This window comes from Bufo gargarizans, chromosome 1, assembly GCF_014858855.1.
Source record: "Bufo gargarizans isolate SCDJY-AF-19 chromosome 1, ASM1485885v1, whole genome shotgun sequence".
NCBI lineage: Eukaryota > Metazoa > Chordata > Amphibia > Anura > Bufonidae > Bufo > Bufo gargarizans.
This window is the reverse complement of record NC_058080.1, coordinates 455466914-455487126: the sequence shown is the minus strand read 5'-3', so window position 1 is coordinate 455487126 and position 20213 is coordinate 455466914. Positions and strand designations below refer to the sequence as shown.

At 41.7% G+C, this 20213-nt stretch overlaps 1 protein-coding gene across 1 annotated transcript in view; it reads right to left on the bottom strand.

The window, feature by feature from the left end:
• Positions 1-4944: 4944 nt before the first annotated feature.
• The window catches only part of LOC122922164 (COBW domain-containing protein 2-like), a 102658-nt gene continuing 87389 nt past the window's right edge, over positions 4945-20213 (bottom strand). The window contains exons 13-16 of the mRNA XM_044272675.1: positions 10126-10194; positions 9984-10049; positions 8525-8648; positions 4945-6032 (exon numbers count right to left, since the gene is read on the bottom strand). Of these exons, the coding sequence (XP_044128610.1) occupies positions 5974-6032; positions 8525-8648; positions 9984-10049; positions 10126-10194 (318 nt within the window). The 3' untranslated portion in view covers positions 4945-5973. The remainder of the gene's footprint in view (positions 6033-8524; positions 8649-9983; positions 10050-10125; positions 10195-20213) is intronic.

Sequence of the window (20213 nt, the reverse complement as noted above, 5' to 3'; positions counted from 1 at the left end):
ACAAGGAGAATGCAGGTAAGTTGCTAAAACAGACAGGTGTGAGAGGTTACAGGTCCTCTTTAATCACATATAGGAATATCCAATTCTCCCACTGCAGTGTAAGAGCTCGACTATGCCGTCAGGGATAGATTTACTATAACTTACTCTAGAAACTGAGGGGGTCATTTATTAGGCTGAAATACACCTAAATTAGGTGCATTTCAGGCGCAGATAGCGGCGCAGCGGTTAGTTGCACTGCTATCTGGGACTTTGCCCCGCTCAGGTCTACAATGGTGGACGATGTGTGGGCGAGGAAGGGGATCGGCTGGCAGGCAGGCCCATCTCATTCACCATTTTCTATGCCATTTTTAGGGCTCTTTCACACCTGCGTTCTTTTCTTCCGGCATAGAGTTCCGTCGTCGGGGCTCTATGCCGGAAGAATCCTGATCAGTTTTATCCTAATGCATTCTGAATGGAGAGAAATCCGTTCAGGATGCATCAGGATGTCTTCAGTTCAGGACCGGAACGTTTTTTGGCCGGAGAAAATACCGCAGCATGCTGCGCTTTTTGCTCCGGCCAAAAATCCTGAACACTTGCCGCAAGGCCGGATCTGGAATTGCCAGATCTGACGTTTAGCTTTTTCTGAAGGGTTACCATGGCTGCCGGGACGCAAAAGTCCTGGCAGCCATGGTAAAGTGTAGTGGGGAGCGGGGGAGCAGTATACTTACCGTCCGTGCGGCTCCTGGGGCGCTTCAGAGTGACGTCAGGGCGCCCAACGCACATGGATGACGTGATCGCATGGCACGTCATCCATGCGCATGGGGCGCTCTGACGTCATTCTGAAGCGCCCCGGGAGCCGCACGGACTGTAAGTATACCGCTCCCCCGCCCCCGACTACTACTATGGCAACCAGGACTTTAATAGCGTCCTGGCTGCCATAGTAACACTGACCGCATTTTGAAGGCGGATCCGTCTTCAAATGCTTTCAGTTTACTTACGTCATATGCCTCTTAATAAATTGCGAGCATCTTACTCTGGCGGACAGAGGATCAAGACTGGCACATGGGAATGGCAGTGTTGATAAATGTCAAACAGGAAGAAAAACAGGTGAACTTTGTAGAGGAAGACTTACTTACTAAACCTATGTGGTATTAAAGGATTATTCCAGTTCTGCAATGTTCAGCATCAATTGACAGGAAACAATGCATCACTTACTAATAACGATTACTTATCTGTATTGCCCCATTTATCTGAACTCTATTGTAGTCACATGAAATTTTCCACTGTGTTGGTTCCCTATCTCGATGACATCACATCTACATCGGCGTGGCAAGGCTAGTAAGGCTCTGTCCTGTAGACACAACATTATTAATTACCTTGCCTCTCAAGGCGGTGTTCTGCTAACTGTACAGAAGGGTCTGGGGTTCAAACCTAATTGAGACCTGTAAACTAATCTTTATAGTGAAAGTTATGGCAGATAAATAGAATTTTTTACTTTTCAGCTTTTATGGAAAAAGTTATAATTTTGTGCAAAGCTATTGTTACAAAAAAAAAACATAATAATAATAATAATAATGACAGAAAAACCATTACAGTGTTTGTAATATATTTAGTATGAAATATCACAAAACAGTATTTGGTATCCCTGTAATCATAATAAGCCGCACAATATAGTGAACATATTATTTATGCTGATTTTGGAAAATGGTGCAATGTTTTCTTCATTTTCAGTAATATACTATTCATTTTGCGCAATGCCTGTGAAGAGAATAGCGTTTTAAGCACAGAAAATTCAGCCCTTCAGAGCAGCTCTGTAGTGTAATAGTAATCCCAGACATCCCCTTTAATTGCATTTAAAAAATAAACCCCCAGGAACACATCTGCAAAAGAGCACAAAGATTATGTAAACTCAGCCCAAGGGTGTATGTACATCACTAATTTCACACTTTTGAGTGTCAAAACCACCGAATGTTACGTAGAAACAATCCCTATATTGACATTTTTATCATTCTAAAATGTATCTTGTGTCTCGGATTCTAATTTTAGGTCATTAATGTAGAGATAAATATATGGTAATCTGTGATCTGGTAATTTGTTTAATAAATTGCTGCAGAATTAAATGGTTCATTTATTTTGTTCAATTACCATCACCTTTATATTTATATACCGTTTATGAACATCAGAAATGAATAGGTCTACATGAACACACTTCACTACAAGAGGGATCCTTACTTTCCCATGACTGAATGACTAACCATTACAAAATGAAAATATTCCCAATCACTTTAGGAAGCTGTAGATGTATATTCGATGTAGTGTCTGTTCTGTTCATTCTGATTCCTTCGCTTCCACCTGCATTATTTCTGCAAAGGTTACATTTCTCTCAATTAGGTTTCAAAACATTTTATTGATGAAATTGTAAGGAATTACAAAGTAAGCACAAAAATATTATTTTTAAACAAAAAAGAAGAACAAGATGACATTGAAAAGAAGCAGAGTACTGCAATGCTAAATTATAAGCCAGTCTCAGTTTAATATAAAGTAACAGGAGAACATCATCAGCATCAAAGAGGCTTAGCGCCCATGGCTCTCCCAACAAAGCACACATATGGGAAATGGGGTAGAAAGAAGAAGTTGAGTCTTAATTTAATATCCTCATATGATCATAAAGACAAGAAGTATGTCAGGTTAGGGGAAGTAGCACAGTTCATCCATGGATTCCATATCTTAGAGAACTGCTCCCTAGAATCAGAAATTAAGCTTCTCATAAAGTAATATTTAGTTGATTCTCTATATCACTAAGATGGATAAGGAGGGCATCTCCATCTGGAAGCAACATGTATCCTTGCGGCCATCAATATATATTGTAGAAGCTTATAGTAGTTGATGCTGGAGGTTTAAAACCTAACAGGTAAACAGGTGCTGAAAGAGGAATAACCTTAGGAAATACGTCCAAATGGATGTTAGTCCAAAATTGCCTAGCTATAGGGCAGGTCCACCATATGTGGAGAATGTTACCGTAGGGTAGATAATGCGACCTAGAGGGTACCATAAATACTCTATGAACTACTTTCAATGATGTCTCCATCAGCGTCACTTGCCAACTTCCTTTGCTAGTCACTATACAACAGTCATGGCATTGTTCCAGGGTAATTAATTCCCCTAAATCCAATTCCCAGCCACACACAAAGGCCAATTCAGTGTCAGGGAGTGTGGCATTGACCATGGAGTATGATGAATGAAAGAGATCCCTTATCCATAGAACATTTATTGCGCACAAAAACCTACCTATTTATATATCTGTGGGGCCAAGCAAGTTAACCTTTAAAAAAAATCGCTGAATACACACTGAAGGTATCCATATTTTGTGCATCAGTGGTTTGCAGACAAACACAGGCACAGTTTTGTATGCGAGGCCATGCCGAGTGGATAATATGGAGCTAGAGGTCTGTATGCTGTGATCAGTCCGCTGCCTCCCGTCCACTCTCACATGATGTAACAAGACCTCCCCTTCACTCTCTATTGAACCGATTTCTAAACGCTTGTTCCCAAATATTGCCCTATATAAACATTTTGTTTGCCAGCTAAATCGGATCACTTATACAGACATCAAAATGACTGCTTGTCAGTAGCACATGGCCCTTGTAAGATGTGCTGCCGCCAGTAATTAAACTGTACTTAAACTAATGAACAATTTAAAGGGGGTTATCGCACAATAAAAAGTTTATCACCTACCAACAGGATGAAGTTCATCACCTTTCGACAGGATAGGTGATAAATATCAGATCACAGGAGGTTTGACAGCTGGAACTCTCGGAGATCCTGAGAACGAGGGGGCCCAGAGTCCCCTCTCTGAATGGAGTGGTAGTGCGTGTGTAGGCCCAGAGATGAATTCAGTTCTATGGGACTGATGTAATTCACAGTAGCTGGTCTGTCCACTACCAGAAAGTCAAGGTAAAAGTAAAAGGAATCACCAGTATGCTATAGTGTCTCCCTGGCGCTTAGACCCTCCTTCTCTACCATTGACTGCGGTATCGCAGCAGGACCGCACAAACTACTGCACAATATAAGTAAAACTGAATAAGTATGAAAGATACCGCGCACTCCTTTCCCCAAACCAGTAAGATGCCCCTGCTAGAAATAGATCGCAGACACTTCTAACCAATTGTAACATAAGTTACCTTAAAACAACCTAACCCCCATTTTATATAGATAAAATGCATAAATAGCATTCCTAATATATACCTGTATCTGAAGGGTGTTTCTATTTATACAAGGCAGTAGTGAGAAGGATGGTAGCTGCGCTGTAGCCCATCAACAGACTTGGGGACTTTTATGACAGCCTGTGAAAGCAGGAAGGAAGTTTGGCAACTATCTCGCAACTATCTGTAGTTTGTATAGTGACGTCACTATTCGCTCCTTGAGAGCGCGAGGTATAACTTATATACACGGAATTGCGCCACCGGCCGGGGCGCGATCCGCATGTTAGGAACCAGACCCATTCCCAGCTTGATCCCCATACTGCATAGAGAGAAAGATAAACGTTGCAAAACGAGAACCACTAGTAAGGTAACTTATGTTACAATTGGTTATAAGGGTCTTCTAGCAGGGGCATCTTACTGGTTTAGGGACAGGAGTGCGCGGTATCTTTCATACTTAATCAAAAGTAAAAGTAAATCAGCAATAGGACAAAACACAAAAAGAAGAGTGGATAATGTAGTAAGGCAGCTCTCACCTGCGTTGGTTATGAACACCCCTTGTGCACGGATGCCGCACCTGGATGCGCTAAAGTCCAGAAATTTGAAAAAAAAGAGTATCCAGCTCAATTCAGGTGAAGTTAAGAATGACCTTTATTCCAGCGTTAAAATCCGTAATGCAAGTATATATTATTGATATATACTTGCATTACGGATTTTAACGCTGGAATAAAAGGTATAAAGGTCATTCTTAACTTCACCTGAATTGAGCTGGATACTCTTTTTACAAAAAGAAGAGTATTTCTCCTAAAAATTAACTTTAAGTGATAATAACGAAAAATGAGAAAACTGAGGCCAACCGACAGAAATAATAATAGAAAAAAAAACCAGAAAAAGACAGTTAGTTGGTTGCAGTTTTGTCATTTTCAGTTATCATTAAATGTCAAGTTTTAGGAGAAATACTCTTCTTTCTGTCCTTTATGGGATTGAAAGCCATTACATGCATTTAGATTTTGTACACATACTAATGGAAAAGAAAATATTATCTACACTATGTCTGCACTAGAAAAATACTTCACAAAATTTAGCTGTGAAGTATTAGAGCATTTACCTGCTATGGAAGCATTCATAACCACATTAGGCTACTTTCTCACTAGCGTTTTTGCTGGATCCGGCAGGGTCCAGCAAAAACACTTCCGTTACTGATAATACAACCATCTGCGTCCGTTATGAACGGATCCGGTTGTATTATCTTTAACAAGACGGGTCAGTCATTAACTCCACTGAAAGTCAATAGGGGACGAATCAGTTTTCTATTGTGGTAGAGAAAACAAATCCGCCCCCATCGACTTGCATTGGGGGTAATGCCGGATCCGTCTTGCTCCGCATCCCAGGACTGAAAGCAAAATACAACATGTTGCGGTTTGTTCTCCGGTCTGGGAACGCAACTAAACAGAACGAAATGCATTTTGGAGCATTCCGCTCTGTTCAGTTCATTTTTTACCCCTTTGACAATGAATGGGGACAAAACTGAAGCGTTTTTTTTTTCTGGTATTGAGCCCCTATGACAGATCTCAATACCAGAAAACTAAAACGCTAGTGTGAAAGTAGCCTTAGTAAGTCATCTATTAAGAGTCTCGGGAAAAAATGTTTTATTACATGTAATTTGATATTTAACAATATATTACAAATCTATAGATAAAACGTGTCCCTCTCTGTCTAAACGACAGAATCCAGAAGAACTGCATATTCATGTTTTAGGAGACCAGCCAATCATCACTTCGATAGGATGGGAGTGTCATCTTTTCAGAGTAGATTCAAAGAGCTTTTTAAGAACGTCTTTATCCAAATGTCTGCCTACAGATGGAAAAACAAAAAACAAAAAAATTAAAACTTGTTAATACAAGAACATGAAGAATGAATTCTGCCAAGGAAGCTGCTGTCACAGGCTGTCAAAAAAGTCCCCAAGTCCGTTGATGGGCTGCAGGGCATCTACCACCCTTCTCACTACTGCCTTGTATAAATAGAAACACCCTTCAAATACAGGTATATATTAGGAATGCTATTTATGCATTTTATCGATATAAAATGGGGGTTAGGTTGTAGACTCACATTAAAGGAGTATTTCAGCACAAATAAATACTTTCTACCAAGGCTGAAAATAATGAAAAAGCTAGGGTTGCACCGGGTATAGAATTATCGATACCCAATCAATAGTTTTGTACCGGTATCTATTCGATACTGGGATTTAACATTTACCGATACTAGGCTGTGCAGTTGCGCTACTGCACAGCCTAGTATCAGAGAACATGGTGCGCTCTGCTCTCATAGCGCTCCATGTTCTCCTTAGCAGCACATGGGAGAAGGAGTCTCCCCCTCCCCCCTGTGCTGCTGCTGCCAATAAGAGGAGAGAGGGGCTGTGATCACTGTGCTACCAATGAAGATAACTAACCCATTAATACAAATACAGGAGGTGGGTGCCTGGGGCTCCGATGGGTTACCATGGCAGCCAGGACGCTACTGAAGCCCTGGCTGCCATGGTAAGCTCCCTGCTGCTGTATGCACAAAGCCCAGGGCAGCAGGGACAGTGTAAAGTCCTATTCACCCTAATAGATCTTTATTAGGGTGAATAGGACAAGGGATCAAACGATCCCAGGTTCTAGTCCTTAAGGGGGCTAATAGTTCTTAAATAAAAAGTAAAAAAAAACAAAAAAGAAAAAAAAAAAAAAAACACCAAAATATTCAGTTTAAATCACCCCCTTTCCCAATTTTACATATAAAATATATAAACAATAAACATATTACATATCGCCATGCCCGAAAAATTGCAAACTATTAAAATATAAAAAAATTATATCCCATGCGGTGAATGCCATAACATAAAAATAAATAAATCAAAACCACGCGATTTGCCATTTTTTAGTCAACTTGTCCCCCCAAAAAATAGTATTGGTCCGATTATGGGCCGGACGTTCCATAAAATGCGGAATGCACGCTGCTTTTTTGTCGTTTTATTTTTTTCGCGTAGTATCGAATGGTATCGAGTATCGCAATACTTATGGTATCGAAATTGAATAAAAATTTTGGTATTGCGACAACCCTAGAAAAAAATAGAATGCATATGGCCCTTGCCCATTCCCTGTTGCTCCGATGATGCCAGGGTCCCTGCTGTTCTCCACTTCTTGCTCCTGTTTCGATCAGGCAGGAAATGGCTTGGACTAATGCTCATCTAATCACTGGCTGAGCCGGGTCATTACCGCATTCACAATCATTTCCTGTGAGAGAGCAGCGGGGATCCCGTCAGAATGGCAGCGCTAGGGGATGGGTGAGGTAAGCATAAATTCTCTTATTTTTTTCACTATGTGTAGGCCTAGGGAAAGGTTTTTCTTGGTGCCGAGAGAATGTCTCTGTATATACTATAGAATGTCAGTCACAAGATGCATTTTTATTACAAACTCACTCATTCTTATCCAATCTTACTGTCAGGGTTGACCACTTTCTGAATATAAAATCTCTAACACAGTGGACGATGGCAATCCAGATGGCAGCTGTCGCATGATTTACCCACGTGACTGCTGCCCTGGATGCCTCCTCTTCTGCGCTAGGGCTGAAAGCAGTGGACTCTCCTGTATCAGTGCATATACAATGGATGCTGCCAGTGCCGTCACAGAAGAGGATGCAGGCAGGCAGCAGTCACGTGGTAAATCATAGCAATTGATGTAGCAGTGGCTAGAATCCTCTGTTTATACATGGAATCCAGGGCCAGAGAGGGACCTTGAACTTGGGTGCTATGGTAATAAATAAGGGAGATTTGGGGTTTCCCATGCTAGAGCCCACGAGTTTATGGAATTCTAGAGATCTTTTCAGAAAGTGGACAACGCCTTTATTTTTGTTCTACTGGGAGACCTGACCATGCAAATGTGTGATCACTGGTATAACACATTGCAAAGCTGCCCTTACGCAGTGTATTATGCCTGTCTGTTTTATAATGACAGGCAGCCTATTAAACCCTGCCAAAAGCTCACACACATGGCAGATCTAGGGCCTTCATTTTAGAGCATGTGGAAAGCAAAGGTTTTTTTTATTTATTTACAATGTAGTTTTCTATAAAGGTCCCTGTAGACCAGGGATCAGCAACCTCCTGTACACCAGAAGTTCTAAAACTACAACTCCCATAATGCTCCATTCACTTCTATGGGAGTTGTGAGAACAGCCGAGCATGTTCGCATGCTGGGAGTTGTAGTTTCCCAGCATCTGGAGTGCCGAAGGTTGCTGATCTCTTCTGTAGACTGTTTCTTCAAAAGAAAATGCATGCCACATCAAAACGAAGGAGACAACAATCCAGTTACCTATAAACACCATCCGATTTAGCCTTTCGCCTTCCCAGGTCACTTGTGTCTCTTCAAGGTCGTATAACTCATGAACTCCTTGTACAATAACCTGCTGATGCTTATCGTCTATTGCCACCAAACCCTGATCAGATACAGAAGATCTTATGAACATGCAAACCAGATTTAAAGAAATATTCAACTGAACATGTGCACCTCGTGTAGTACTGTAAGGCTAAGTTCACATGTTGCAGATTTCGTGCAGATATGCAGTGTGGATTCTGCACCACAAATCCGCAGCAAAGCACAGGACAATGTTAGACTATGGGATTTCCAATTCCCATCTACACGCTGCAGATTTTCTACATGCAGAGTTGATAATGAGGATTGGACTTTCAAATTCATAGCACGCCTATTATCTTGCACAGATTATTCACAGATTTCTCCATTAACGTCAATGTAGATTTAACCTGCAATTAAATAAACTGCCAAGTGTGTTCCAGATTCACTGGCAGAATTGGTGCAGATTTCATCCATAACAAGTCTGCAACATGTCAACTTCTCCTACAGGGTTTATCCTGGATTAAAAGGGGTTATGAGAAATGAAAATCAGACATCATACAGTACATGACAATCTCCTAACAAAGCTCGAACCTGCCCTGTACCTCACATGGATTCAGAGATTTCCCCATTTATTCCTCCAAATGCTCTGCTAGGGTAACTTCAGCCTGGCAACTCAGAGGGCATGTCCTTTCTGCTGCAGCTCTCTCTGTACCTGCCACATCTTTTAACAGAACATATGGCTGGTGGAAGTTGAAGATTTAAACTGACCGTGTGCGACCACCTCAGTGAGGTGGACGGAGAAATAATTAAAGGAATAAACTGTGGGTGGCGGTATGCAGATTTTGTTGAATAGCTCAGTGGCCATACTACATTTTTTATTGCATGCAGTTATAAAAGTATTCAATTTCAGGTGCTGGTTTGAAAAATGTAAAATTGCGGACAATAATAGGACATGTTCTATTTTTTGCAGAGCCGCGGCCTAGAGGTTCGGGGCTTCTTCCGGCCCCATAGAGAATGAATGGGTCCGCATCCGTTCCCGATATTGCGGAACAGATGCGGACCCATTTGCGGACGTGTGAATGGACCCTAAAACTGTATTCGGGATCATAATGCCTGACAAGTAGAGCAGAGAGGAGGCTGAAGCAGCTCTTTAGCTCACTGCTCTGAAGTAACTTGTCCTGTGTGATTAGAACAGGTTTTGTGTGTACTAATAGGACAGCAGCCATTTTATTTCCCCTGACGATTGCTCCCTAGACAAAACGAGCCATTATATCTAATGAAAGGTATTTAGGAATATATTTATAAAAAAAGTAATATTTGAGCATTTTCAGTAATTTTATTTTCTTAATTCTCAGAGTACCCCTTTATGAAATTATATTTCATTTTATGCAGCCCCTTTGTCAGCCTTCTGACCTACCTTCAATCTTATCACCTCCATGGAAACACCATTTCTATTGTTAACATTTTTCTCCCAAAGCAAATTCTGTAAGGCCAAAACAGACACAATAAATATGAAGCAGGAAAATACAGCTTCCTTCTAGTGCACGGATGGGACTTACCTGTATAAACAAATGGAGGTTTTCTTCAATCACATTTCCAAAGACCTCAAACGTAACTGTGACAATACTCTGTGGAAAAAATCAGAATGTTAAAGGGAAATTTAAGCAAAATAATAGAGGCTTGCAAATGGTGTAAGGAAAAAAAATATGCTTACACTTTTACCGATTCCTTGCCACTGCGCAGGGACCTGCTGTGCTCCACCTCCTTCTCAAGACCCAACACTGCAGGAAATAGCCGTGAGCGCTGCTCAGCCAATCACTAGCTGCATTGGTGATCCTGCTCAACCACTGTGTCTGAGCTGGCGGCCTTCACAGGCATTTCCTGCCATGTCAGGACATCCGATGAGAAGGAGAAATGAGGCCACCAGTGGAATGGAATAGAATCTTGCCGCCAGGGTTCAAGATGAAAGCTTAACTGGTGACAATGCCTTTTCATCAGGCCATGATTGTCTCATGTCAGGACATCAGCAGGAAGTGGAGTCAGTGTGCAGCTCAGCACTGTCAGAATGGCAGCAGTGGGGAATCGGTAAGGTTATTTACATTATTTGTATCCCACTACAAGCCTTTTTATTTAGGTGGAATACCAGCCAACCTTACATAGAAATCTGGAAGTGGAGACACATTCTTCAGAGGAATATCATGGAGGCAACAAGCATAGACCCGCCTGATAGAAGCTGGCTTCCTTTCTTGTTCTTTGTACCAGTGGTTTAATTGCAAAGGTCAGGATGGGTGGAAGCATGCCACTGCGGTGATCAGGTTCAAAATATTTCAGATATTTCATAGCAATTACAATAAAACAATAAAAAAATGCAGGGCAATGTCTTTCTACGATGATCACAGGGGGAACTGTGTGTATGTGTGTTGTCAACATGGTTAGCCTAGTTCACACAGTCAGTGTTTTGGTCAGTGTTTGATCAGTGATTTCCATCAGTGATTGTGAGCCAAAGCCAGGATTGGAGCCTACACAGAGATTAGGTATAATGGAATGATTTGCTGCTGTGAAGTGGCTGACTGACTAGTATCCATGTGTGCTGTCGGTGTGCTGGGTGCCTGAGTATAGTTACCCCTCTCTAAGGCTACTTTCACACTGGCGTTTTGGTTTCCGTTTGTGAGATCCGTTCAGGGCTCTCACAAGCGGTCCAGAACGGATCAGTTTTGCACTAATGCATTCTGAATGGATAAGGATCCGTTCAGAATGCATCAGTTTGCTTCCATTCCGCCTGACGATGCAGAGGCAAACGGATCCGTCCTGACACACAAAGTAAATCAATGGGGACGGATCCGTTTTCACTGACACAATCTGGCACAATAGAAAACGGATCCGTCTTCCATTGACTTTTAATGGTGTTCAAGATGGATCCGTCTTGGCTATGTTACAGATAATACAAACAGATCCCTTCTGCACAGATGCATGCGGTTGTATTATCTGAACAGAAGCGTTTGTGCAGATCCATAACGGATCCGCACAAAATGCGAGTGTGAAAGTAGCCGACGGTAACTCACTCTCAGCTTCATAAATGTAGAACACAATCACATCACAATTACTCCCTTTAGTTCAGTGGGTTCTGACATCTGTTCAGATTTGGCACAATCATACTGACAACACATGTATACAAAGAACACCCAGCCTAATCACACGGACTACACACAGAACAGTCAACCCAATCATAGTGATGACATCCATACACAGAACTCACTGACAGCAGGCAATGCATTTTCACAGAACACTTACTGTGATTAGAGATGAGCGAATTATTGAAAAGGCCGATTTGCCGAATTTTACAAAACAATTTGCTTTGTGACTACTTTGTCACAAATCTCATTTTTTTTTTAGTAAGTAGCGGGTGCAATGACAGGGAGCTGCGGTATTGCTTCTACCCATTATTCTATCCCTCAGATGCCATGTTCATACATGATCGCGGCACCAGAGTGTAAAAACAGTGCAAAATTAAGATTATTATTTATTTATTTTTTTATCAAACTTACCGCCTCAATTTGCTCGCGACGGGCCTGTCGCTTTCATCTTGCTTGAACATCTGGTGCGTGGTCACGTTATACATCACCACACACGGTATTTCAGCCAAGATCTTTAATCAAAATGGCAGCTGGTGGCCCTTCGCAAGCAAATGGAGGCGGTACGTTTGAATGTTTTTTTACACTATTTCAGGTTAAATCGATTCGCTACCAAAAAGCACGAGGAAATTCCGCTTCGAGGCGAATCGAGTTTATCCTGAAATTCGGATAGAATTCCACTTCGTAGGATTCGATTAGCTTATCTCTATATGTGATCATGCTCTTCAGAACCCTGGTAGGAAATACTCTTCTATAGTAAAGGCAGGAATTACAGTAGCTTCACTCATACACTGTATTAATGACTGAATTCAGGTGCTTAATTCAGTCCCATTGCCACAGACATTTGTGAAAGAATGGGGCATTCTAAAGATGTCACTGAATTCCTTCCAGTATGATATGATAGGATGCCACCTTTACTGTGGTTCCTAAAGGTTCCACTTTGCAATAATACCACTCACCATTAATGATGGAATATCTAGGAGGAAGAAATTACATGAACTGACTTGTTATAACTAGGGATGAGAGAATCGACTTCGGATGAAGCATCCGAAGTCGATTCGCATAAAACTTAGGTTCAATACTGTACGGAGCAATCTCTCCGTACAGTATTAGAATGTATTGGCTCCGATGAGCCGAAGTTATTACTTCGCGAAGTCTCGAGAGACTTCACTCAATAACTTCATAAATTGATTTACATGGTAAAAAAAACATTTCCCGAACCAGAGTTCGGGAAATGATTTTTTTACAGTATAAATCAATTTCTGAAGTTATGTGAAGTCTCGCAAGACTTCGTGAAGTAATAACTTCGGCTCATCGGAGCCAATACATTCTAATACTGTACGGAGAGATTGCTCCGAACTGTGAGTGGTATTATTGCAAAGTGGAACCTTTAGGAACCACAGAAACTCAGCCATGAAGTGGTAGACCATGTAAAGTGCTGGGGCGTATAGTACATGAAAGTCACCAATGCTCTGCTGACTCAATAACTACAGGAGTTCCAAACGTCCTCCGATATTAACATCAGCACAAAAACTGCACCAGAAGCTTCATGGCATGGGTTTCCATGGCTGAGCATCTGCATGATGCCACTGGACTCTGAAGACGTGGAAACGTGTTCTGTGGTGTGATGAATCAGGCTTCTCTATCTGGTAGTCTGATGGAACAGTCTGGGTTTGCCTTTCCCGAATACCACGAGAGCATTTCCTGCCTGACTGCATTGTGCCAACTGTAAAGTTTGATGGAGGAGGAAGGATAATGCCAAACACCTTTGGGATTACTTGGCCAGAGATTGCGAGCCAGGCAATTTTCTCAACGTCAGTGTCTGTCCTCACAAATGTTCTTCTGGATGAATGGGCAAAAATTCCCACAGACACAGTCCAGAAGAGTGGAAGCAGTTTTACCTCTAAAGGGGAAACCAACTCCATATTAATGGCTATGGATTTAAAACAGGATGTCATAAAAGCTCCTGTAGATGTAATGTGTAGGCGTCAATACTTTTGCCCATATAGTGTATGTACCATACACAAATAGGTTTTTAGGAGACTGGTCATATTTAGTTGCCCCATGACACTTATTTCATTACATACATTTTTATGTGTAAGAAATACAAAAAACAAAATCAAAATAAGGTTAAAGGGGTTTTCCGAGACTTTAATACTGAAGACATGTCTTCAGGATGGGTCATCAGTATCTGATCGGTGGGGGTCCCACACCTGGGACCCCCACCAATCAGCTGTTTGAGACGGCATCCATGCTTGCAGTAGTGCCTCCGTTTTCGCTCTGCTTTTCCTAGGCCAGTGACGACACGTTCATCGGTCACATGGCCGAAGCGCAGCTCAGCCCCATAGAATCTAATGGGGCTGAGCGTGATACCAAGCACAGCCGCTATACTATGTACAAAGCTGGCCGTGGCGCTCACGGGAGAACCGGTGCCTTCTGAAACTGCTGAACCGTCTGGGTGTCGGACCCCCACCGTTCAGATACTGATGACCTATCCTGAGGATTGGTCATTAGTATTAAAATCTTGGAAACCCCTTTTAAACTTGGGTGGGAACCAATACAGATGTTATTACAGCTGCCACATGCATTGTCATCCTGCTCTGATATAACTGCGTACGTAGCCAGATCCACCATTCAGAACTCTATGACAGCTGGGAGATCAGACCTGCCAGAGGTATCATAATGAACATACAGCCTGTTACCCAGTTTTTACTGATGATGAATCACCAAAAACTTTCCCTAGTAAAAGTGAAGACAAATTCCCCTTTCTGTTTCCCTTAAAGAGCCAGCTGTTTCATTTTCTAAAGCATGTGTGAATTTACTACAAGGAAGTAGAGCTGTCACTTTTAGTACCCTAGGGGGTTCACCTAAGGAGCTGTGAAGGAAAAGACCATTCATTGACTTGTGACAGTAGTTTACACCCACACTCTACGTACGCGTTAAAACGCATTATAGGAAGATTTGCCTTAGTGAGATAATCCTATCCTCATTACACTTCATCTGAAGCAATGATGTCCTTTAATCTGTCCGGGTGCCAAAGTAAATAGTGATGTGTACTCACAAACTCATTTCCAAGTGACAAGAGGACGGCCATCTAAATAGGTTTCTGTTAAATAAACTAAAACCATTTCCTCAGAAAACACTATTGGACTTTCCCCAGAATGGATCCGCCGCACCTTTTGGTGCTATGTTGTTCTTCTAAATACACTGAGCTATTTCCGTCATTGCATTTATTACAGCATAGCAATGTCTAGTGAAGGGGAACATCCAGCTAAGTGAGAGACAACGTGCTTGAATCCTTCATTCTAGCACATGGCGTTTCTTAATATATTTTAAAGGGTACTTATCAAACAGACTGACTGGTGGGAGTCCAGGTGCTGACACCACCACTGTTCTCTAAAATTAAAGAGGCAGTGGTAGTCAAGCTGCATGCTTGACTTTCCCATGTGGTGTATGAGAAGAAATAAATGGGTAACCTGATCAACTCAATGAATGGTAGTGGCTTCAGCACCATCTACATAGGACCATAATGAACCAGCTACACTAAAATCAGCGGGGTTTGCAGCCCGATCAGAGAAGGGCAGCATGGGGTTTATATTAATATTTTTTTCAATACTGTACAAGACTGGAAAGCAGCAATGAGGTATCACTGTGCCCGAGGTACCATATGTGGATACACATATATAGAACATGTAGGAAAAGGTAATTAAAGCATAACTGGAAAGTGTTTTCATTGGGTTCTCCTAAACCAGGATCCCCCGTTTTGTTTCAACAGTTCTTTATTGAGTTTTTAGGACACAAAGAACAAAAGGCATATGTACAATCAAAGTCCAGGCAGATGACAAAGTATGCTTTATATAGATAGGGACCCCCTTTTAATATGTGCAGGCGTTAAAAATGTATTAAAATTATTTTTTCACTTGTCAACGGCACTCCAGTTTCATTGCCAAGCTCCTTTCACAAAAATCTCTGCTGATAAAATGTTAAATAAAAAATAAATCTTTATTGATGAAATATCTATAAAACGGGGCACATTAACCCTGATAAATCTTAAACAGGACACACCACATGTACAGAGGGACTAAAATATATATGCCATCTACATGACGTGTCTCCTAATTGAAACACCCATGGAGCCCTACCATTGGATAGACTCACTCTTGTTTTAACAGGGAGTACGTATCCCACACAGGTGTAACCAACAAGCCACTAAGGACAGGTGAAGTGGCACCAACAATCTGCTTGCAATAAATCACCCCAGTGTCCGCCCAGCAGGCGAGTGTCCTTCACTCACTGCGCCTGCGCCTAATACTAAAATGGACGGCACAGGCGTGGGATTTGCAGGGCATGGAGGAGACCAAGGATGTCAATCACCTTTACAAGGGCGTGCCAAACGGTGAGAGGACGGAGCCTCTAGGTGCTGCAGTAACGCCCCATTAGCACCTAGAGGCTTATTTGCAGATTATAAAAGTCATTATTTAGCGCGAACGGCGACAGGCAGGGAGATAGAAGTCATACAGTCATGTACTGCTGACAAAAGGACATTGCAAATGTCAGCCAGCTACATAACGATTTTCTGATGACAGAAACCCTTTAATGCATGGCACATATGTTTAGCGCCCTGCAATGTGATTCTTGTGACCAAAACCCTGCCTCACATCATTCAATATCCTAATGCATTTCGCTCAACGCCTTTCCACGTGGATATTTATTCGTCAGGAGCGGCATAAATAATTTGTGGCTAAAGATGCTATCTGTCCGTGTGGGCACCCTAGCTCCGGCACTGATGGCGTGTGGGCACCCTAGCTCCGGCGCTGTATTGGCCGTGCGCGGCCAAACACATGCCAGGCTGAAATAATCTTGGCCCCTCCCCCTGGAGGTGTGTGCCGTTACTGCCGACCAGTGAGGAGTACAAATGTGTCACTGACACGCCCCCCACCAGTAGAGTGACAAATGTAGCGTTACAGCCCGGGGGACTAAGCGCAGCTGCGCTAGACAGATAAGGGGGAAACTCAAAAGCGGCTATAATTATCCCTGAGACAAAGTAACAATAAACTATACTATTGGAGCGGTGACCCCAGCTCCTCAAGAGAACGCTGAGGGACACAAACGGCATGCGTGCTTTCAGTTGGCAATTATCTACAGTTCAATGATAGTCATATAAAATAATAAAGACATAATAAGATCACCTTAAAAGATTTGTAAAGACACAGTGTACTCAAATGCAAGGAAATGTTACCTACGGCTGTAATATATGGTTACATGATTGCTATTCTAAATAAAGCAGGCATAGGAGATCGCCACAATGAGTCCTTTTGAACTCAACGTGGTTACAAAGTTGCCATTCTAAATAAAGCAAGCATAAGAAATCGCTTCATTGAGTCCTGTTTAAAGATCCAATGAGTCTCTTTGCGAAGTAATATCGTATCAAAATCACCGCCACTAATGGGTCTCTTGATCTGCTCGATGCCCTGAAACCTTATTGCTCCTATGTTCCCACTATGATGCTCACATACGTGACGTGCCACTGGTGTTTCTTTATTATTTCGAATGTCCGATGCAGGAGCCAAATGGGAAAGTACCAGTCAGGGTATTTTAAAGCCATGTCTCCGATTCAGGGCGGTGATATAGGCTATGGACCAGCCGATCGCGTAAATTCCAGCTGCAAAGATTATATCCCCTATATCTGGGTCCGACTGTAGGATCGACCAATGGGTCTGTAAAATTTCCTGCACCTGTTTGTGAGCCTTATAGGTGCCTATTATTCTTGCGTTAGTATTATCCTGCACGGGAGCTTTGGGACATAGAAGTAGAAGTTGTTCACGATTGGAACTCAAGGAATGATGAAACGCCTGTTTAATGATGTTTAATGATGTCCTGCGGATCACCCCGTTTACTAAAGCGGGTTCTGAGGTCAAGGGCAGCTATCTTGAAGTCCTCTAGCTCTGAACAATTCCTCTGCCTGTTTAAAATCTATCAGGGTTAATGTTCCCCGTTTTATAGATATTTCATCAATAAAGATTTATTTTTTATTTTTTCTTTAACATTCTATCAGGCAGAGATTTCAGTAATGATTTGTGAACGTGTACCTGAGACTTCTTTATTCGTGTGCCAAGCTCCTTTCACCTCTGCTTCCGATCTCCACTGGCCTGGAAGTGTGATGTGCCTTCTGCACACACGCAGGCCTCATCAGAACTCAGTGGTGGCAGTGATCATGTGCCGTGCCCCAAGATCAGATACTGATGACCTATCCAGAGGATAGGTCATCAGTTATAAGATCTTGGAAAACCCTTTTAATTACAAAAAATCTAACACTGACCAGTCCTACATATTGGGGCTGAACTACTAATACTATCTAAGATTGAGACAGTGTTAAGACTCTTTTACACAGACCAAGGTTCACAGCAATTATTGGGGATGAATGTATATAGGCATGCTCGTTCCCAATAATTACCCCATGTAAATGGTGCCATTGGTTACCCAATAACAAGCAAAGGTCATTCCCTGATGATCAGATTGTTTACATGACACATAAAATCATTGTTCATACTCAATGATCAAGAAGTTATTAGGGAAAAATTGGCCATTAAAAACTGACACGCTGTCCGTTTCTCATGGCCATTCTGCATCCATGGACATCACAACGTTGTTTCCTCCAGTGCAGAGCGAGTGTTCCCTAGCGTTCAAGTCAGTGAGTTTCGGGGGGTTTTTTAACCCAAAAATCCCAGATATTCACTTTATAGGTAATAGTAACTTAAAATGTATTTTCACAAAGGCCAGAAATCTAGCTAGCAAAATGGAGGAGGCTATGGTACTAGAAGAACACATAGGTGTAGTTGGTGTGGCTGAGACATGGTTGGATTCTCCGCATGACTGGTCTGTAAATATTGAGGGTTTTACACTATTTAGGAAAGACTGGGTCAATAGAAAAGGTGGTCATGTGTGCCTGTATGTGAGAAGTGATCTGAAGACAAGTGTGAAAGAGGCAATTGTGGGTGAGGATGTGGAAACATTATGGGTGGAAGTTCAAAGGGATATAAACACCGAAAAAAATAATACTTGGTGTAATCTATAGACCCCCTAACATCACAGAGGCGATAGAAACGCAACTGTATAACCAAATAGAGCGGGCGGCACAGGCTGGTACAGTGGTCATAATGGGAGATTTTAACTTCCCAGACATTGACTGGGGACATGGTTCTGCCTCAACTGCAAAGGGGAGAAGATTCCTCAACTTGCTGCAGGACCACTTTATGAGCCAGTTTGTAGAAGCTCCCACTAGGGGCGATGCTCTGTTGGATCTGGTAATCTCTAATGATGCAGAGCTTGTTGGTAATGTTACTGTTCGAGAAACATTAGGTAATAGTGACCACAATATAATTATATTCCCCCTAAACTATAAGAAGGAAACTCTGCCAGGCAGAGCAAAGACACTGAATTTTAAAAAGGCAAATTTTCCTGGGTTGAGGGCAGCATTTTAAGGCATAGACTGGGTGCAGCTACGGTCACATAATAATACTGAGGATTAATGAGAGAGCTTCAAATCCACATTGTGTAATTGCACTAAAAATGTATTCCTTTAGGTAACAAGTATAATTAGGTAACAATTAAAAAATACAAATCTGGGGGTCATCTGTAGCGTTTGAAGATTACAAAGGGCTTAATAAAATCTGTAAAAAGGAGATACAATTAGCAAAGATACAAAACAAATCCCCAAAAATTCTTTAAATATATAAATGGTAAAAAAAACAAAGGTCCGAGTAGGTAGGGCCCCTAAATAATGGTAAAGGGGGTAGTCACTGAAGATAAGGAAAAGGCAGAGTTACTAAATGTTTTTTTTTTAGCTCTGTATATACAAAAGAAGAGAAAGGAGCTGATATCTGTGGTGCTGGAGCTGTTAGTACATCCAGTAATATACTCAACTGTAGATATGGTCCAAGCGAAGTTAGATAAGGTATAAGGTAAATGTGAACAAGGCTCAGGGTTCAGATGGATTACACCAAATTGTGCTTAAAGAGCTCAGTTCAGTCATTGCTGTGGCCCTGTTTACAATTTTTAAAGATTCGCTAGGTACTGGTACAGTGCCAAGTGATTGGTGCAAGGCAAATGTGGTGCCCATATACAAAAAAGGATCTAGGTCCTTCACAGGTAATTATAGACCTATAGGCTTGCAAAGTATAGTTTGTAATTGGATTGAAAACTGGCCGAAGGACCGTGTCCAGAAAGCTGTGGTCAATGATTCCTATTCAGAATGGTCCAGAATTATAAGTGATGTACCCCAAGGTTCAGTGCTGGGTCCTCTATTATTTAATTTATTTATTAATGATATCGAGGACAGGATTAATAGCACCATTTCTAATTTTGAGGATGACACTAAGCTATGTAGTGCTGTACAGTCTATGGAAGATGTCCATAAACTACAAGCTGACTTGAACACTCTGAGTGATTTGGCATCAACATGGTAAATGAGGTTCAATGTGGACAAATGTAAAGTTATGCATTTTGGTAGTAATAAT